At 33.1% G+C, this 18,388-nt stretch overlaps 1 protein-coding gene across 2 annotated transcripts in view; it reads left to right on the top strand.

The window, feature by feature from the left end:
* Sec24CD (Secretory 24CD) overlaps positions 1 to 18,128 on the top strand; it is an 83,316-nt gene extending 65,188 nt beyond the window's left edge. For both annotated transcript variants that reach the window (XM_069834131.1, XM_069834129.1), the window contains 3 exons: positions 2,951 to 3,142; positions 14,149 to 14,342; positions 16,482 to 18,128. In XM_069834131.1, the coding sequence (XP_069690232.1) occupies positions 2,951 to 3,142; positions 14,149 to 14,342; positions 16,482 to 16,622 (527 nt within the window). In that variant the 3' untranslated portion in view covers positions 16,623 to 18,128. The remainder of the gene's footprint in view (positions 1 to 2,950; positions 3,143 to 14,148; positions 14,343 to 16,481) is intronic.
* The last annotated feature ends 260 nt before the right edge of the window (positions 18,129 to 18,388 follow it).

The following is an 18,388-nucleotide window of genomic DNA, read 5'->3' as shown; positions in this document are numbered from 1 at the left end:
TGTAAAGACTATACAAACAAATACTAGAGTAAAACGTCATTTATACGTATTTATGAGGGTCTTAAAAAACACATTAGTGAGAAAACTGTACTTATACCTGAAATGACATTTAATAACATCTGAAATAGCATTTTAAGACCGTATAGGGAGAGCAAGTTATCAATTTAGTCAAATTTATAACTTCACTGTTAAGCCATCTTTGAGTCTGTACTCAAATACTTGAAGAATGTAAGATTATTTGTAGGAAATCTTGGCTGCTTAGAGCCGAAGCTAGCTGATACATTACATTTCAAACTCCAGTCCAGAAAATTTTACAACATCGACTTACCATGTTCTTCCTTTGTGATGTTCATTTAATAACACGCTACAGACGTGGACAAATTATTAACAAAATTGACGATTTTTATGATATTTTGTTTACAAAATTTGACTTTTCAATTTAGACTACAGTTGACAATTTTGGATATTTCCATCATTACAGTAGAGAGAAATATGCAGAAATGCCAACTGTAGTTTAAATTGAGGAGTCAAGTTTTGTAAAAATATATTAAAAAATCTTCAATTTTTCTAATAATTTGTAAATTAGCAAAAATGTCATCTGCATTGAAGAGTCAAATTTTGTAAAAATATAAAGCAAAAATCTTCAGTTTTGCTAATAATTTGGAAATATCCAAAATGTCAGCTGTAGTCCAAATTGAAGAATCGAATTTTGTAAAAATATACAATAAAAATCTTCAGTTTTGCTAATAATTTGTAAATACGCGAAAATATCAAATGTAGTCCAAATTGAGGAGTTAAATTTTGAAAAATATGCAACACAAATCTTCAATTTTGCTAATAATTTGGAAATACACAAAAATGTCAACTGTAGTCTAAATAGAAGAATCATGTTTTGTAAAAATATGTAATAAAAATGTTCAATTTTGCTAATAATTTGTCCACGTCTGTATTTTACGAAAAAAGAAGAGTCAGTTATTTTGGGCTGCTTTCTCCTAAGAACTAGACCATATCCTCAAATTGTGGTAAGTCTTCAGTAATTTGTTCAGTTACATCATGATGTTACAAAATATTTCATTGTTTCTAGAGTTGTAACAGCATCATTGAAGGATATAAAATTGTTGGCGGCATGCAGAGGCAGTTTCGGATTCCCATGAATTTCAAAGTGGGCCGCATCTTAACAATAAACACTTCGGAATATGTTGTTGTTTTCTAATGCCAGGCGTTTGACAATAAAGTCATTTGAGCTCTTGCACTCCAATATTTTTCAAAGATATTATCATGACCAGCCACTGAAGCACAGATTTTGAGGGTGAAAAAATGGCAAGTTGTGGCCGATTTAAGTGCACACCATATTTTAACATTTTGGTGGCTACTTCATTCACACACAACCCCCAGAGTGTCTGGAGGACCACACCTGCTGTTGGTCGACGGGTCCACTGGACCTAGCTGGGAGATCTTGTTGATCACCAGCTTTCTCTCCTTAAGCCACTGCAGGACGATTTTAGTGTCATAGCAGGTCAGCACTAGGAACAGAAAAGTAGAAAGAGGAGGAAGGAAAGGGAACTGAACCCCTAGGCCTCGAATGCTCTAATGCCGTCGGGGTCGAAGAAAGTAAGAGTTCAGTTAGAGGACTGGATAGGAAAGAGTAAAGAGGGAATTAGGTATTGGTTAGAGGAAAATTATACCAAATTCAGTCATTAACTCATCAAGCTGACCAGTGCTAATTGATGAGTAGCCTCTCTCTTTAGTTCAGCTTGTAAAATTATGCTTACTAACAGCTGCACCACGGGAAGGTAGGGATGGGATGTTGGGTATTTGTCCAGGTTGGTTCCTTAAAGCCTTCAATGGGAAGGATTAATGGCTCTCCCCCCTGTATCCGACAGATACCCTTTTGCAGCCACTTCGGAATATGTATTATACGGTAAAATTTAACACGAGAAAGACATATAATACTTCGGAATATGTATTATATGTCTTTCTCGTGTTAAATTTTACCGTACCTGATTAACATGTTTCGTCCTGTTATGGGCCATCTTCAGAACTGTGCTGTATTTTCGCGTTCTTACATTTTCAGGACAAACCTAATTTCAAGCAAAATTAATTTAGAACATATAAATAACTTTTCATATCTCCAGGGGTTTGAAATGTGATCGTATAAATGTGAAAAAGCGTAACCAAAATAAATTAACGTGGAAAGTGTACGAATTTTGTCTGGGACTTCAGAAAAAAAACAGAGAAGTGTAAAAAACATATAAGTGACAAACATATAAAATAAGTTGTACTGCATTACAATTTTCACACAATGCAGTAGCTAGAAAAATGGCAATAACTGAGATTGAATCTCATTCTTATTTTTACAGTTAGGAAATTATGATATTTGCTCTTTGTTATGCACTCAGGAATGGCACAAAGATATTCACTGAACCTTTCCTAACATTAGCAATGGAGCTTTAAGATGTGGAACAAGTCAAAATTTTACAATTTTTTACAATATTTTGATGAGATGTAGTGAGATGAGGTGAGGTGAGGCCCAAGGATTCGCCAAAAGATTACCTGGCATTTGCCTTATGGTTGGGGAAAACCTCGGAAAAAACCCAACCAGGTAATCAGATCAAAGGGGGTGAAATGAAGTGAGGCCGATGACTCGCCATAGACCATCCGGCATCAATCCCATGGCTGGTGGGTAGTCTAAATATCCCACATGCATTGCACTTAGGCTTTATTATTTCGTCATAAAAATATTTGATAAGAATGTGAAATAAAGGTAGCCAGTTTATTCATATGGATACTTAGTGAATGCTCATCACAGTCTGGCTCAAGTGCATCAGAAATTTCAGTAAAGAATTATACCAAGAAAAATCAGTGTTTTCAATGATTAATTTTTAAATTAAATTTTACAACTTTATGCTTGCTGTGTATAATTAATACGTTGTATATTGTTAATTAACAGGATCTGATATGACAGTTGATGACCGTTCATTTGTGATGCAAGCCGTTACAGTAATGGATATTCCATCATCTGTTGTGTTCTTCTACCCACGACTGATTCCCCTGCATGAAATTGACGTCAACTCTAATGAGCTGCCATCACCTATTCGTTGCACTTCAGACAAAATAAGAGATGACGGTGTTTACCTGCTGGGTGAGTCATTACACAACTGACTAACTGACTATTCCTCTTTGTAACAAATTGTTATTTAATATCGAACAACATTGTAGGAACAAAAGTTTGGTTTATTGCTTTCAAGCGAAGATCAATGAAGATATTTGTCACCTGTTCTGTATAGAAAAAGTGAACAATTTCCTTTTCTCAAATAGTGACATCCATAGTGAAATTTTAACTGCTGTATATTTTCGCAGCACAGTGTTACCACAGTCTACTATATACAGTCGCGAAGCTTGAGGTGTTTTTTTGCAAATCTCGTGATAAAGCGCTCCAAGCGGTTAGCAACTAGAAACAATAGACTGTCCATGGTCGACTTTGGACTGTGTCATACTTCTATTGAGTCCTAGCTCGTTGCATATTTCACATTGATGCTTGTGAAATGTTCGTTATTGGTTGTAATGAAAATGTTAATGGCTAAAATATAATAATTGGAATAATAATATGGGACAAGGAGGAGACGTTTGTAGTGATATAAATTGTAGCAACAGTAAGAAAATGAGGCCAGAGTTATCCTTTTTCCGATTTCCGACAGATTCAGAAAGGTTCCTGGGTTTCCACAAGAATGCTGTGCAGAAACAAAACTCTTAATTTTGAAGTTCTTTGTGACTGTTAGAATACATTATATCCTTAAATTTCACAATGAAATGTTTCAGTCTAACCGAAAGGACATTAGATACCGGTTAAAGTTCTGTCACTTAGGCTGCTAAATTTCCAGAGAAATAAAGGTTAGGTCTACTTTTTTTTTCAGAGGATATATTTTTAATTGTAGCTATTAATTTTGTTATTATTTTTATGTGTTATTTTACTAAAGACGTAGAAAAAAATTAATTTTGTTTTAATGAAATTTATTGATCACGTTTTATTTTCAATTCTGGTGGGGCCTACTTTTTTTTTTTTCAAAGGATATGTTTTTAATTATAGCTGTTAATTTTGTTGTTATTTTTATTTGTTGCTTTACTAGAGACGTAGAAAAAGTCTGTTACAATAAAATTTATTGATCACGTTTTATTTTCAATTCTGGTGGGGCCTACTTTTTTTTTTCAAAGGATATGTTTTTAATTATAGCTGTTAATTTTGTTGTTATTTTTATTTGTTGCTTTACTAGAGACGTAGAAAAAGTCTGTTACAATAAAATTTATTGATCACGTTTTATTTTCAATTCTGGTGGGGCCTACTTTTTTTTTTCAAAGGATATGTTTTTAATTTTAGCTGTTAATTTTGTTGTTATTTTTATTTGTTGCTTTACTAGAGACGTAGAAAAAGTCTGTTACAATAAAATTTATTGATCACGTTTTATTTTCAATTCTGGTGGGGCCTACTTTTTTTTTTCAAAGGATATGTTTTTAATTATAGCTGTTAATTTTGTTGTTATTTTTATTTGTTGCTTTACTAGAGACGTAGAAAAAGTCTGTTACAATAAAATTTATTGATCACGTTTTATTTTCAATTCTGGTGGGGCCTACTTTTTTTTTTTTCAAAGGATATGTTTTTAATTATAGCTGTTAATTTTGTTGTTATTTTTATTTGTTGCTTTACTAGAGACGTAGAAAAAGTCTGTTACAATAAAATTTATTGATCACGTTTTATTTTCAATTCTGGTGGGGCCTACTTTTTTTTTTCAAAGGATATGTTTTTAATTATAGCTGTTAATTTTGTTGTTATTTTTATTTGTTGCTTTACTAGAGACGTAGAAAAAGTCTGTTACAATAAAATTTATTGATCACGTTTTATTTTCAATTCTGGTGGGGCTACTTTTTTTTTTCAAAGGATATGTTTTTAATTATAGCTGTTAATTTTGTTGTTATTTTTATTTGTTGCTTTACTAGAGACGTAGAAAAAGTCTGTTACAATAAAATTTATTGATCACGTTTTATTTTCAATTCTGGTGGGGCCTACTTGTTTTTTTCAAAGGATATGTTTTTAATTATAGCTGTTAATTTTGTTGTTATTTTTATTTGTTGCTTTACTAGAGACGTAGAAAAAGTCTGTTACAATAAAATTTATTGATCACGTTTTATTTTCAATTCTGGTGGGGCCTACTTGTTTTTTTCAAAGGATATGTTTTTAATTATAGCTGTTAATTTTGTTGTTATTTTTATTTGTTGCTTTACTAGAGACGTAGAAAAAGTCTGTTACAATAAAATTTATTGATCACGTTTTATTTTCAATTCTGGTGGGGCCTACTTTTTTTTTTCAAAGGATATGTTTTTAATTATAGCTGTTAATTTTGTTGTTATTTTTATTTGTTGCTTTACTAGAGACGTAGAAAAAGTCTGTTACAATAAAATTTATTGATCACGTTTTATTTTCAATTCTGGTGGGGCCTACTTTTTTTTTTTTTCAAAGGATATGTTTTTAATTATAGCTGTTAATTTTGTTGTTATTTTTATTTGTTGCTTTACTAGAGACGTAGAAAAAGTCTGTTACAATAAAATTTATTGATCACGTTTTATTTTCAATTCTGGTGGGGCCTACTTTTTTTTTTTTCAAAGGATATGTTTTTAATTATAGCTGTTAATTTTGTTGTTATTTTTATTTGTTGCTTTGCTAGAGACGTAGAAAAAGTCTGTTACAATAAAATTTATTGATCACGTTTTATTTTCAATTCTGGTGGGGCCTACTTTTTTTTTTCAAAGGATATGTTTTTAATTATAGCTGTTAATTTTGTTGTTATTTTTATTTGTTGCTTTACTAGAGACGTAGAAAAAGTCTGTTACAATAAAATTTATTGATCACGTTTTATTTTCAATTCTGGTGGGGCCTACTTTTTTTTTCAAAGGATATGTTTTTAATTATAGCTGTTAATTTTGTTGTTATTTTTATTTGTTGCTTTACTAGAGACGTAGAAAAAGTCTGTTACAATAAAATTTATTGATCACGTTTTATTTTCAATTCTGGTGGGGCCTACTTTTTTTTTTTCAAAGGATATGTTTTTAATTATAGCTGTTAATTTTGTTGTTATTTTTATTTGTTGCTTTACTAGAGACGTAGAAAAAGTCTGTTACAATAAAATTTATTGATCACGTTTTATTTTCAATTCTGGTGGGGCCTACTTGTTTTTTTCAAAGGATATGTTTTTAATTATAGCTGTTAATTTTGTTGTTATTTTTATTTGTTGCTTTACTAGAGACGTAGAAAAAGTCTGTTACAATAAAATTTATTGATCACGTTTTATTTTCAATTCTGGTGGGGCCTACTTTTTTTTTTCAAAGGATATGTTTTTAATTATAGCTGTTAATTTTGTTGTTATTTTTATTTGTTGCTTTACTAGAGACGTAGAAAAAGTCTGTTACAATAAAATTTATTGATCACGTTTTATTTTCAATTCTGGTGGGGCCTACTTTTTTTTTCAAAGGATATGTTTTTAATTTTAGCTGTTAATTTTGTTGTTATTTTTATTTGTTGCTTTACTAGAGACGTAGAAAAAGTCTGTTACAATAAAATTTATTGATCACGTTTTATTTTCAATTCTGGTGGGGCTACTTTTTTTTTTTCAAAGGATATGTTTTTAATTATAGCTGTTAATTTTGTTGTTATTTTTATTTGTTGCTTTACTAGAGACGTAGAAAAAGTCTGTTACAATAAAATTTATTGATCACGTTTTATTTTCAATTCTGGTGGGGCCTACTTTTTTTTTTCAAAGGATATGTTTTTAATTATAGCTGTTAATTTTGTTGTTATTTTTATTTGTTGCTTTACTAGAGACGTAGAAAAAGTCTGTTACAATAAAATTTATTGATCACGTTTTATTTTCAATTCTGGTGGGGCCTACTTTTTTTTTTCAAAGGATATGTTTTTAATTTTAGCTGTTAATTTTGTTGTTATTTTTATTTGTTGCTTTACTAGAGACGTAGAAAAAGTCTGTTACAATAAAATTTATTGATCACGTTTTATTTTCAATTCTGGTGGGGCTACTTTTTTTTTTCAAAGGATATGTTTTTAATTATAGCTGTTAATTTTGTTGTTATTTTTATTTGTTGCTTTACTAGAGACGTAGAAAAAGTCTGTTACAATAAAATTTATTGATCACGTTTTATTTCCAATTCTGGTGTGATTATTATTGCTTAACCTCATCCCACTTTGTTAACTACGTAAGCCTACACTACAAGTACCGGTACACGTAAGTTACTCCATTAATTCATATTTCCATTATTATTGTTGTAAAGGGAAATGCAAATTAATAATTATTGGTTTCATAGTTAATTATCGCTATAATCTTGAATGAGTGAAGCGATTATAGTAAATTTCAGTTCGTTCTGCACAAACAAAATAATATTAACCTATTTCTTGCAGGTATCTTCGAGTTTATGGTGGAATTTAATATACTTCATTAAAATAATAAATTAACTTTATGCATTTAATATTTCAATAATGGAAGGAAGGTGTTAATTTTTCCAAAAGAACACGACAACGAAAGTGTAACATATTTTGTCGTCTGCTAGGAGAGAGATCTGCGATGATGAGGCGATAGTAGCGAACCTAGTGGTGGGCAACTACCCATGTTTGCATTTTTACTACATATTGAGCTTCGCGACTGTATATAGTAGACTGTGGTATTATGTTTTAGCTTATATCTGCCCTCAATCTATCAACCATCATGGGAAAAGTGAAAGTGGAAACAGTGCCAAAAATCCTTCAAAAAGTGCTGAATTTCTAATGTTATGAATGGCACGCAAGATAATTTGTTATGGAATCTCATCTCATAGCATAGATCAGCCTCCTGTGCTGCACTCTGGTAACTTGTCTACAGAACTGGCTTCATGTGGATGAATGATGAAAAGTCAAGTACCCACTATTAGTAAAAAAAATAATAATAATAGTTTTAATGTAGAATCTTAAGATCGCTTTTTTTTTTTTTTTTTGTATCTGCCATATAAGATGACCCCTGGTTTTGTGGTTCACTTATCCTCTTACCTACAGAAATATATAACTTCATGTTAGTATGTGTGATTTCGTGGTATTCACAGTGATTTATGAAGCAGTGAACTTCTTAGTATACATTATGCCAAGTTAAGATCTCAGAAATCACCTCTGGGGATTATTGAAAGTCACCTGTAAATGAAATTAGGAGCTCTAGATGAACAATACAGTGGTTGAGGAATAAACTGTCTTTTCATTAATTTTTGTTTGGATTTATGTTAAAATACATGGATTTTTTAATTGATTAATGGAACTGTAATAAAAATTACTTCTGCAAGAATAGTAAGTGTGAATTACATTATTTGCCTTTCTAATAAAATTATATATTTATTGAAAGTTACTGCAATTACATCATTATAATGATAATGATAATAATAATAATAATGTTCGAGAATATTACTAGAATGTGTGTATCTAATGCCACCCTTTCACTTGCGTGTTTCGGCTATATTAGAACGTTAATCAGTTGAATATCACATGCTACAAACTTTGTGTGACAAACATAAGACCCAAATCTACACTTCGCTCTTCGAGCAAGCCATGCTTTAGATGTTTTCATCCTGAAATTCATTGTTCTCAGTTGCATTAGAACACTGATACATACTTAGGTTGAGCAGCAAAGACAGTAATTGCAAAATTATGACGTACAACTAAAGTGAAATTCATTAGTCCCGATTGTATGAAGTCTATAAAGTAGTGGCAACATTATCGCACACGTGCATGCTCTAGCAGTGTTAGTTGGAGTCAGTGTCAGTGCGTGGAGTGCCAGAAGCCAGAGGTGTTGAAGCTATTACCTATGTATATATTGACTACACCCCAACTCTGGCTACTAGCAACAGGCATCTATAATGAACACCGATCAAAATACCCCTCATTTCTCGTGAAAAACAACAGCTGAATAGACTACAGTGGACTTTATGTTGTCAGCAAACAGCTGGATACATTAAGAAGATTGATTGATCTATGTATTTCGAACAGGCAGCTCAAGGTCAAGCAATGGACTGCATTTTCCACGTGTGCTTACCCCAATCTTGGACCATTCTTCTGAATTAAAGTCAGCTGGGACAGTCGGAATTGGGTCATTCCATACAACATTTTAAAATTCGTAACGTCAAGTTCTGGATTTTTTCAATATTCTAGCAAATGAATGTCATAATAATAAATAGTTAAATGGCCTAATATGAACTTCATCTCACCAATGGTTGAAAAGTAATGAAGGGTGAAATATTCGGGGAGTTGATATGTAGACTATTGTTAAAAATATTATTAAAATGACATGCTTCATTGTATCAACATAAAAATTGTGCCAATACAATGAGGACTCTATATATTTAAACTTACTTCTGATTTGTTATGCATTTTTACTTCGAGTATGTATTAAAACAGTAAAATAAAGAAATGTTGATATTTTCAAATCGAATATTTTTTTACCATCCTCTATTTTTTATGGTGAGATAAACAATTTCTTAATCTATTACAAAAATTTTATGATGGGATCTTTAATACTTTGGGAAATATTAAATAAACCAGAATTGCAAATGTTGCCATTAAGGATCAAAGTCGCGTGCGATGTATTACGTCATGTGCTCATACCAGACATCCACACGCGTGCTTAGCAATCAATATGACAAATGCCAGATGTTGCGACATCTGCTCAACAGTACGCTAATAGATTTCGCGTGAGACTTCGTTTTTTTCCTGTTATAATCTCAGCGCAACTTTTTCCCTTCAGTTTAGACGGCGATTTTGATCTGTTCTGTCATTGTAAGTTGTAAGTGTTCAATATGCCTAAATTAAAGACGAAAAGTTGGAGTCATCTGTGGTGTTGTAACACTTTCGGACTTTAAAAACATTCGTCACAAGTCTGTGAAAGACTTTTTTTTTGTTTTATTTTAGTAGGTTATTTTACGACGCTATATCAACAGCTTAGGTTATTTAGCGTCTGAATGAAGGTGATAATGCCGGTGAAATGAGTCCGGGGTCCAGCACCGAAAGTTACCCAGCATTTGTTCATATTGGGTTGAGGGAAAACCCCGGAAAAAACCTCAACCAGGTAACTTGCCCTGACCAGGAATCGAACCCGGGCCACCTGGTTTCGCGGCCAGACGCGCTAACCATTACTCTACAGGTGTGGACTCTGTAAAAGAAAAGTGACAAGTAGCATGTGTAAAAAGGCCCCGCATTTAGTGGTAGGTGATGCTATTTGAGAATGCTTTTGCCATAAGATTTCAAAAATTGAAATAATTAGTGAAGTTGCTGGGACTGAAAGTGAGGTCGACAAATCAACAAGCGAAGAAGAATGCTTACAAACAGAGGCGGAAATTCAACAAGTGAAGAAGCATATGCTCCTGAACGTAAGGAACTATAAATGTATCTATCAGAAATATTGACGTCATTGTTACAGAGAAATTTAGTACAAGGAATGGACGACAACTGACAGGGCCAAAATGATTTTAGGGAAAAGTGACTTTGTAAATTTCATTAATAACTTCATTGGTTGGCTTAAAAAATTCAAGATACTGTACACAACTTCATTCCAAAGCCCTAAGCAAATTATTTAAAGTAGCTGAAAAATGAAATAATGCCCGGTGAGTTCATTATCATTGGTGATTTTTCAGAGAATTACAGTTTCATTATTCAGGATGCTACACAAGGTCATCACTGGAGTACTTTTCAAGCAACAATACACCCATTCACAGTATATTACAGAAATTCAGTTGGTGATAATTTAGAAAACCTTTGTTTTTCAGTAATTTTGGAAGGCTTAGTTCACGATAGTGCAACAGTTCATGTTTTTTAAAGGAAAATGATAGGACATCTGAAACAAACACATACTGAAATATCTAAAATATATGATTTCAGTGATGGAGCAGCTAGCAAATACAAGAACGAAAAAACTCCGTTAATCTACTCAATCATGAACATGATTTTCAAATATCTGCGGAGTGGCATTTCTTTGGAACTAGTCACGGTAAAGAGCCCAGTGGTAGTGTAAGGGGTACAATCAAGCGACTCGCTGCAAAAGCCAGGAACTCTAATTTCAACTCCTAAAGGACTGTATGATTGGTCAAAATGCAATATACAGGGAATTATTGTCATTCACATCCATTGAAAAACATGAAGTAATTACAAAATCTAAATCCTCAAAGATTTGCCGGCCTCAAGACTGTTCAGGGAACAAGAAGTGTTCACTGTGTGGTTCCAGTTAATGGAAAGTTAGCAATAAAACCCTATTCTGCTTCATCAGAAGTACCGAAACTAGTTGTAATCAGACGTGTGACGCGCACCGGTCATCAACGCAGAAACGCTTCTCGCAGTGACCAGCAGCAGTGATAGCGTTCGACGCACCCTTTACACGGCGAGTTGTTTTAATTTATAACTTCCTTATTTTTGAAGACCCCATTATGAAAATTTGACAGCCTAATGAAAATGCTCAGTAAATTGTCATTTATTTTTTCTATTTGAATTGAAGTATTCGATTTTATGTAATGGCTTTTTTTTTATATATATTTTTTAATTTCTTTAAACAGAATTTTCAGAACCGTACTGAATTGTAGTATCTTAATAATCTGTTTTGTAAGCTATCTAAAGATATCTTTAAAAAAATTTTTGTAATTATTCTTATGGTCAGAAAACAAATTTAAAATAGAGCTATGTGCTCAAATAAAAATATTTTAACTGCCCATTACTTTTAAACAGTAGCTGTCGCAAACATAATTTTGTACATGATTAATATATACGACATAAAGAGTTGAATGTACAATTTTTAACAAATTTGGAGATATGAATGTTTTTCGTCATACTGTTTTGCATGGAATTATCCAATTACCTGTGCTTTAGTTCACAGTTTTCAGTTCAGTGATTTGTGCGTGGTTTGTAGCTTTTACGTTTGTAAGGGACCTTGGGAGCATTATGTGTAACAGTCTAAAGCATGTTTACAAAATATGAACAGCAGCATTGGATAAAAGTCCAGGTGGCCATAGAAAAGTGTACGGAAATGTCGTCTAGGCTTACATGGTGGCAACAATGATTTACTATATTGGATGGTTGCAAGACGAGTCAGTGTGTTGAGATCAAACTCCTCTACCTCCTCATGCATAGGGCATTCACAAAGTGCCTCCATCGGACCCTATTTGTAGCCAGCTTCTTCACTTCGCTCCGTGTTTTCCCCTCCCTAGCAATTTCCTCCAAAACTGTTCTCTTCCATGTATTTTTTGGCCTTCCTCTTGTTCTACTGCCCTGGGGGTTCCAATCCAAAGCCATTCTTTCTACTGCTCCATCTTCTTTCCTGATTGTGTGCCCTATCCAATTCCACTTTCGTCTTTTGATTTCTATTGTGATTTCTTTCTGATCTGTTATCTTCCATAGTTCCGAGTTTGTGATTATATCTGGCCATCTAATTTTTAAGATTCTTCGTAAACATCTATTAACAAAAATATTGCAGTTTATTTTGTATAATTTTACTTGTTTTCCATGTCTCACAGCCATATAATAAGACTGATTTCACATTACTCTTAAAGATTTTAATTTTTGTAGATCTAGATATAACATAAGATTTCCACATTGGGTACAACTGGACAAATGCATTGTTTGCATTTTTTATTCGGTTTTTTACATCCTCAAAGGCTCCACCATCCTTGTCAATTATACTACCCAGATATTTAAATTCTTGAACAGTATCAATGGTATTATAACTCTATCTGTCTTTTTACTATTTAATCTCATTTCTTCAGTTTTCTGTGTTGAGATACTCCACGCATATTTACAGACCCATTGTGCTGCCTTTGTTATGTGATGAAATTAATTACTTGTAATAATGGAATAAAAAATGTTGTTGTTGTTATCTAATGCCGGGCTTTGGCAACGAAGCCATTAGCATTCTTGCTCTCCAATATTTCTCTGTGGTGGATCCATCAGGTAGAACTTCACAGGTTTGTAGATGATCTTCAGTCATTTCTTCGTCTTTGTTGCATAGAGGGCAATTTAGATTTGTGTAAATTCCTATTTTATTCAAGTGTTCGGCCAAATAATCGTGTTCTGTAAGCAGTCTGAATTTTGCTACTGCAGATTTACGTGGGATTTCTGGAATAATTTCTGGCATTTTTTATCTTTGGCTTTGGTACATAGTGCTTGGTTTTGCTTGATTTTATATTTATTTTTAATTAGTCTTTTGATGGATGTAAAAGGTAAGCTTGTATTTGTAATGGAATAAAAAATCAAATGGCTTTCCAATGACAGATACTTTGATACAGCCACCATTATACTCAAATATCCCTCTGTAGAAGTGACACTCAAACCTTCAACTATATTGCAATGTGGTATCTGAAGACGGATCTACAGTGCACCAATAATAATAATAATAATAATAATAATAATAATAATAATAATAATAATAATAATAATCAGCAAAAATAGTAATGATGATGCTCATTCCGGTAGCCATTTGTGTCTCTGCCTGTTTTCTGACGATTATTATAAAGAATCCTATTGTGAGGTTGAGGCACCATTAGGTCGGATTCTGTTAGCCCTGAATGATGGATGACGTGTGTGTGGAAGTAGACAGGATGAATGAAATAAAGGTCCTAATGGCAGCGAAATGAGCCCACAGGCCAGTGTCGAAAGTTACCCAGAATTTGCTCTTAATGGGTTGTGGTAAAACCCCAGAAAAACCTCAACTAGGATTTGATTCCAAACCCCCTGCCCACTACTTCAAAACGGTGGACATCATCATCATCATCATCATCCAAAGCTGTTGATCAACTACTGTGCCATTTTAGGTTTTGTCTACTGTGCATCAGTCAGTAACAATGACAACACTGTTGATCACTGTGATTATAATAACGAATTTGATGATGATGATGATGATGATGATGATGATGATGAATGGTGGAATTGTGGTAGAAGAAATGAGAGTAACCTAAAAACTCTGCTGAAGGTTGTTTTTATTAATCTCAAATTGCATTTCGACTCACTGATGTTAGAACCTGGGTCTACAAAGTGGAAAACCAATGTTCCATTATTATGATACTTACGATCATATAAGAAGTGTGTTCTTGTTTCAGAAAATGGCATCCATTTGTTCTTGTGGATTGGACTGAATGTGGGAATGGAGTGGGTGCAGAACGTGTTCGGAGTCCACTCAGCTGCTCAGATCGACATTGACCGCACAGCCCTGCCTGACCTCGACAACCCGCTGTCACAAAGGATACGATCTGTCATAGATTCTGTTCGTGAGCAACGACACCGTTGTATGAGAGTAAGTTTAATTGTTACCATGGCTACATTAATTTATATTTTTAGATTCAATTTTTTCCCCACTACAACTTGCAACAGTTAGCAAATTACGAACTGTGTGCAGAATGAGAAACCTGGACATGACTCAAAGGTTTTCTTTTAAATTTTATTGATCTTGAAGCTTTGACGTAATGTATGGCTAAAGCATATGTCAGAAATGACATAAATTCTCCAAACACTTCAGGACTTCAAGAACAAAGGTATTTTTTGTCTTCCATATTGATCTTGAAAAAGCATACTTCTCATGAAATAGTGTAAAATATAACAATATAGGATGACATGAAACAGATGGTGACGGAGATCTCAGATTCTGGAGCTTGAAATGGGACAATGTGTGGACAAAAATATGACTTTTTGTTTAACTCCTAAAGTACGCCCCCTATGTATATTTGGTTAGGTGCGTGTCTTAGGGTCGAATTCATAGTCATCACTTATAAAATGAGGAAACACTCAAGTAATGAGCATTTCCTTAGCACTTATTTCAGATCGTATTGCAGAGACGCTACTCATTCATATGCCCTGAGCATTCCCTTGACATCGAAAGAAATATGGCAACATGGCTAGACGTGAGCGCTTTCCTACATTCAATTGTTTTCCAGCACCTTCAAATTGTTAAATCGGCATTATTGTCATACACAAACACAGAAGTAAATATTATAGAGCTAAAAATTATACAAGATGTCCAGAAAGCATTTTACAGAAAAGAAAGAAGTGAGCTAAGATAACTAGTTATGAAATATGGAGATATCGTCGAAAGTAAAAAAATTGATAATTGTTCTCTCCAAAAGAAGAAATTGATAGGGAATAAATTTGCAGTTGAGTTTAATGCAAACTCCGGAAATATTCCTGTAAGTAAATCATTTAAATTTATTTTTCAGTTATTTTTATGCTAAACAAAGTGGAAGTGATATAATTACGCAGATTTTAACAGCTTATTCCTTGGGTAGAATACAAACAAAAATGCAAATAACACTTTGTTGGGACGTGAATACTTTTCGAAAAAAAAAAACACCACTTAAATCTACCTGAAATCCTGCTGTATCATAAAATCTCAAAGCAACCAGTACTTTCAGCAGTGGCGAAATCGGTAAGCCTCATGGTTTTATTGTGAATTGAAATGAGAGACACCAGAATATTCACAACAGTGTTCTTGTCGAAACGGTATCTCCTCTTAAATTGTTGATCATTATACATCTCTAAAGGGTTTTCCATATCTCTGATATATCTTTTGCTTGCCGAAACTCGTTTTCATTTTAATTACAGAACTCAATAAATTAAATTAAATCATAATTATCATCCATTGTATACCGAATCAGCTGATTACAATGCATATGAGGAAACACTTGAGTAAGCTGACAAGCTGCCTTATTTGAATAAGTGTTCACTTCAGTGGGATTTATGAATTGGAAATTATTATAAGCAACTGCTTAAGTGTTTCCTTACGATAAGTGTTGACTATGAATTCGGCCCTTATTCCCTGCAAAATTCTTTGTTTCATTTTGGTGTTTTCAAAATTGGAATTCTTGTTTTATTCAACTTGGTTCATGGAGGCCATGGTTTTTTAGCCACCAAGAACAACATGAACCATTCGTGCTTAAGCAACGTTGCCTAGTTGCATTGTTACTGGTGGTGATTTAAATATTACAAGAGCCCAGATAAAATATTGTGGCCACAGAAAACATGAGCTGTATGAACTAAGTTGCGTGAAAAGCATAATAGTTGAGTGATAATATTTTCTATTTGCTAAAGATACAGGATTGTTTTGGAGCTGTTATGTTATTGGATGGTGTGTGTGCAGAAGAAGCATTGAGGCACAATTTGTATTTTATGTTTATATTTTTTAATACAGTTGCTCAGAAGTTATGTGTTCAGTTCCATTTCCATGGAATGGATATCTGTTACTTCCAAAGATTATATTTTTCTTATGTGCATGTTAGCTGTTCACCTTATTTCATACCCATATATTTCATATTTAAAATAAACGCTTTAATAGCAGTTTTGTTCTACTAATTGTTGTTAAGGACATTATAGGGATCATGTAGTGAATAAAGGTTATTAAGAAACATATTAGTCTTGTAACACAACGTTCATATTGTTTCAGTTAACACTTGTGAGACAACGGGACAAACTGGAGATGGTCTTTAAACATTTCCTAATGGAGGATCGTGGCTTGGATGGTTCAGCATCGTATGTAGATTTCCTATGCCACATGCACAAGGAGATACGTAACCTACTTAGCTAGAAAAAGAACAGTTACCAGCTAGAAAAATAATACAACCGAACCTGAAATGCTCCAAGGAGTAGCAAAGTGTTGATGAATTGACATTTTCCGTTAATTCTAATGCACGACAAGGTAGTCGCCATTTTGTTCCTCCCATTATGCTTTGTTGTGGCCTTCTTTGAGAAGCAACACCAAACAGCAACAAGGGATGGAATGAAATGCTGCAGCTGTCCCTTGGGTAAACAAAGCTATCAAACATTTAATAAATGGAATGGGAACTGTGATTAAGTATAATTATTGGCAGAAATGTAAAGTTAAGCTCTTTTATTGTAATTATCATTGTTCTTAATAATGCATTCAACCCTCTTAATCCGAAGTCGTATCGAGAACGAACGCGAAAATTGATCAGGCATTCATAGCATGAGTAAACGCACGGCAAAATAACTTCAAGGGCATATAAGAGAATGATGTAGAATAGGTATCTGTAAGCACGTTGTGTTTCATTATCATATGACAAAATACGTTATTCTGATATATTTTTGTGAATTCCAAGTCAGATTAAACTTTGGACAAATTCTGCATTTCTAAGAATATTATAATATATTAATCAAAACAAAGCATAACATGAAGGTGGAAAAATTATTTGTGTCCATCAAGATGAACATTTTCGCTCAGCATGGCTTATGTGTCTGCTGTATGATTTATAAAGCAATTACATAGAATCTCACCATACAATTACAGCATGTCTTTCAGTTCAGTAAGCAATAAGCTGCATATATATATTTCCTTCATAGATTAAATGTATCAGAGAAAATTTATTATACTTTCCTCATACTCTTTCTGTTTACTATTAATATAAACAATATTAGTTGCAACAAATTATAAGATTTACCATTTTCATACCAGATACAAATGGTTTAGTGACTGAGGTTAAGAGGGTTCTGTACAAACTCGCTGATATTTTTGAGTTTGTTGTATAAAAGTGCGAAGTCAAGTGTAATTAATTTAGAACCTGAAATTAATAATGGCTTTCAATTTAATAAATATGATGGGGTTTGTGGAAACTGATGTACCACTGGGGTAAAAGTCGAAACTACTTTTATTTTTACTGTAGAAAAATATGCAATTGAAAAAATATGAAATTTTCCCACAGAATCTGCAGTTGCCAAATATATTTGTTAATGTACTATATAGTGATATGATTGTAGAACCAGACCAGCTCAATGATGGATTTGGGGCAGTGTGAACCAACAAATATGAAAACCGAAGTATTTAAGAATTGTGTAATATATCCCATCTTTGACAGGTTGTGGGGTATTTGTAAACAGATTTGATGAATTATGTGTAAACAGATTTTTTTTTTCGGGACTTCAAAGGAATATCAGTGATTTTCTCCTTTTATTTTTTCAGCTTCTTTGTCTATTGAGCCTGTACCCTCCCTCCCTTTTTTTTTTCTTTAAATAATATTTCTGTTTATATAGTGATTAATTGAAAATAAAAATATGGCCTCTTGGGCCTCACATTTTATTTCTGTGCCTCATTTTAAAATATATTCATGTTGAATCCAGCAACATCTCTTTATTGTCACGGTCAGCCCTAAGGTCATTTCTTAACATCTTCATTACTGTAACAGACTTTTGGTCTAATCCATGGCGTTCATAAAACTGAGAAATGAGCAGCAAAAGTTTTGTATTCAATTATGTAAGACACACTGATGGAGTAAGTTGTGTTATGTGTAAAGAGTTTGAATTCAGTCTAAGTAAGGTGAAATACGCGAGTGCAATAAA

This window comes from Periplaneta americana, chromosome 8 (assembly GCF_040183065.1).
Source record: "Periplaneta americana isolate PAMFEO1 chromosome 8, P.americana_PAMFEO1_priV1, whole genome shotgun sequence".
Lineage (NCBI taxonomy): Eukaryota > Metazoa > Arthropoda > Insecta > Blattodea > Blattidae > Periplaneta > Periplaneta americana.
This window is presented reverse-complemented; position numbering and strand designations above follow the sequence as displayed.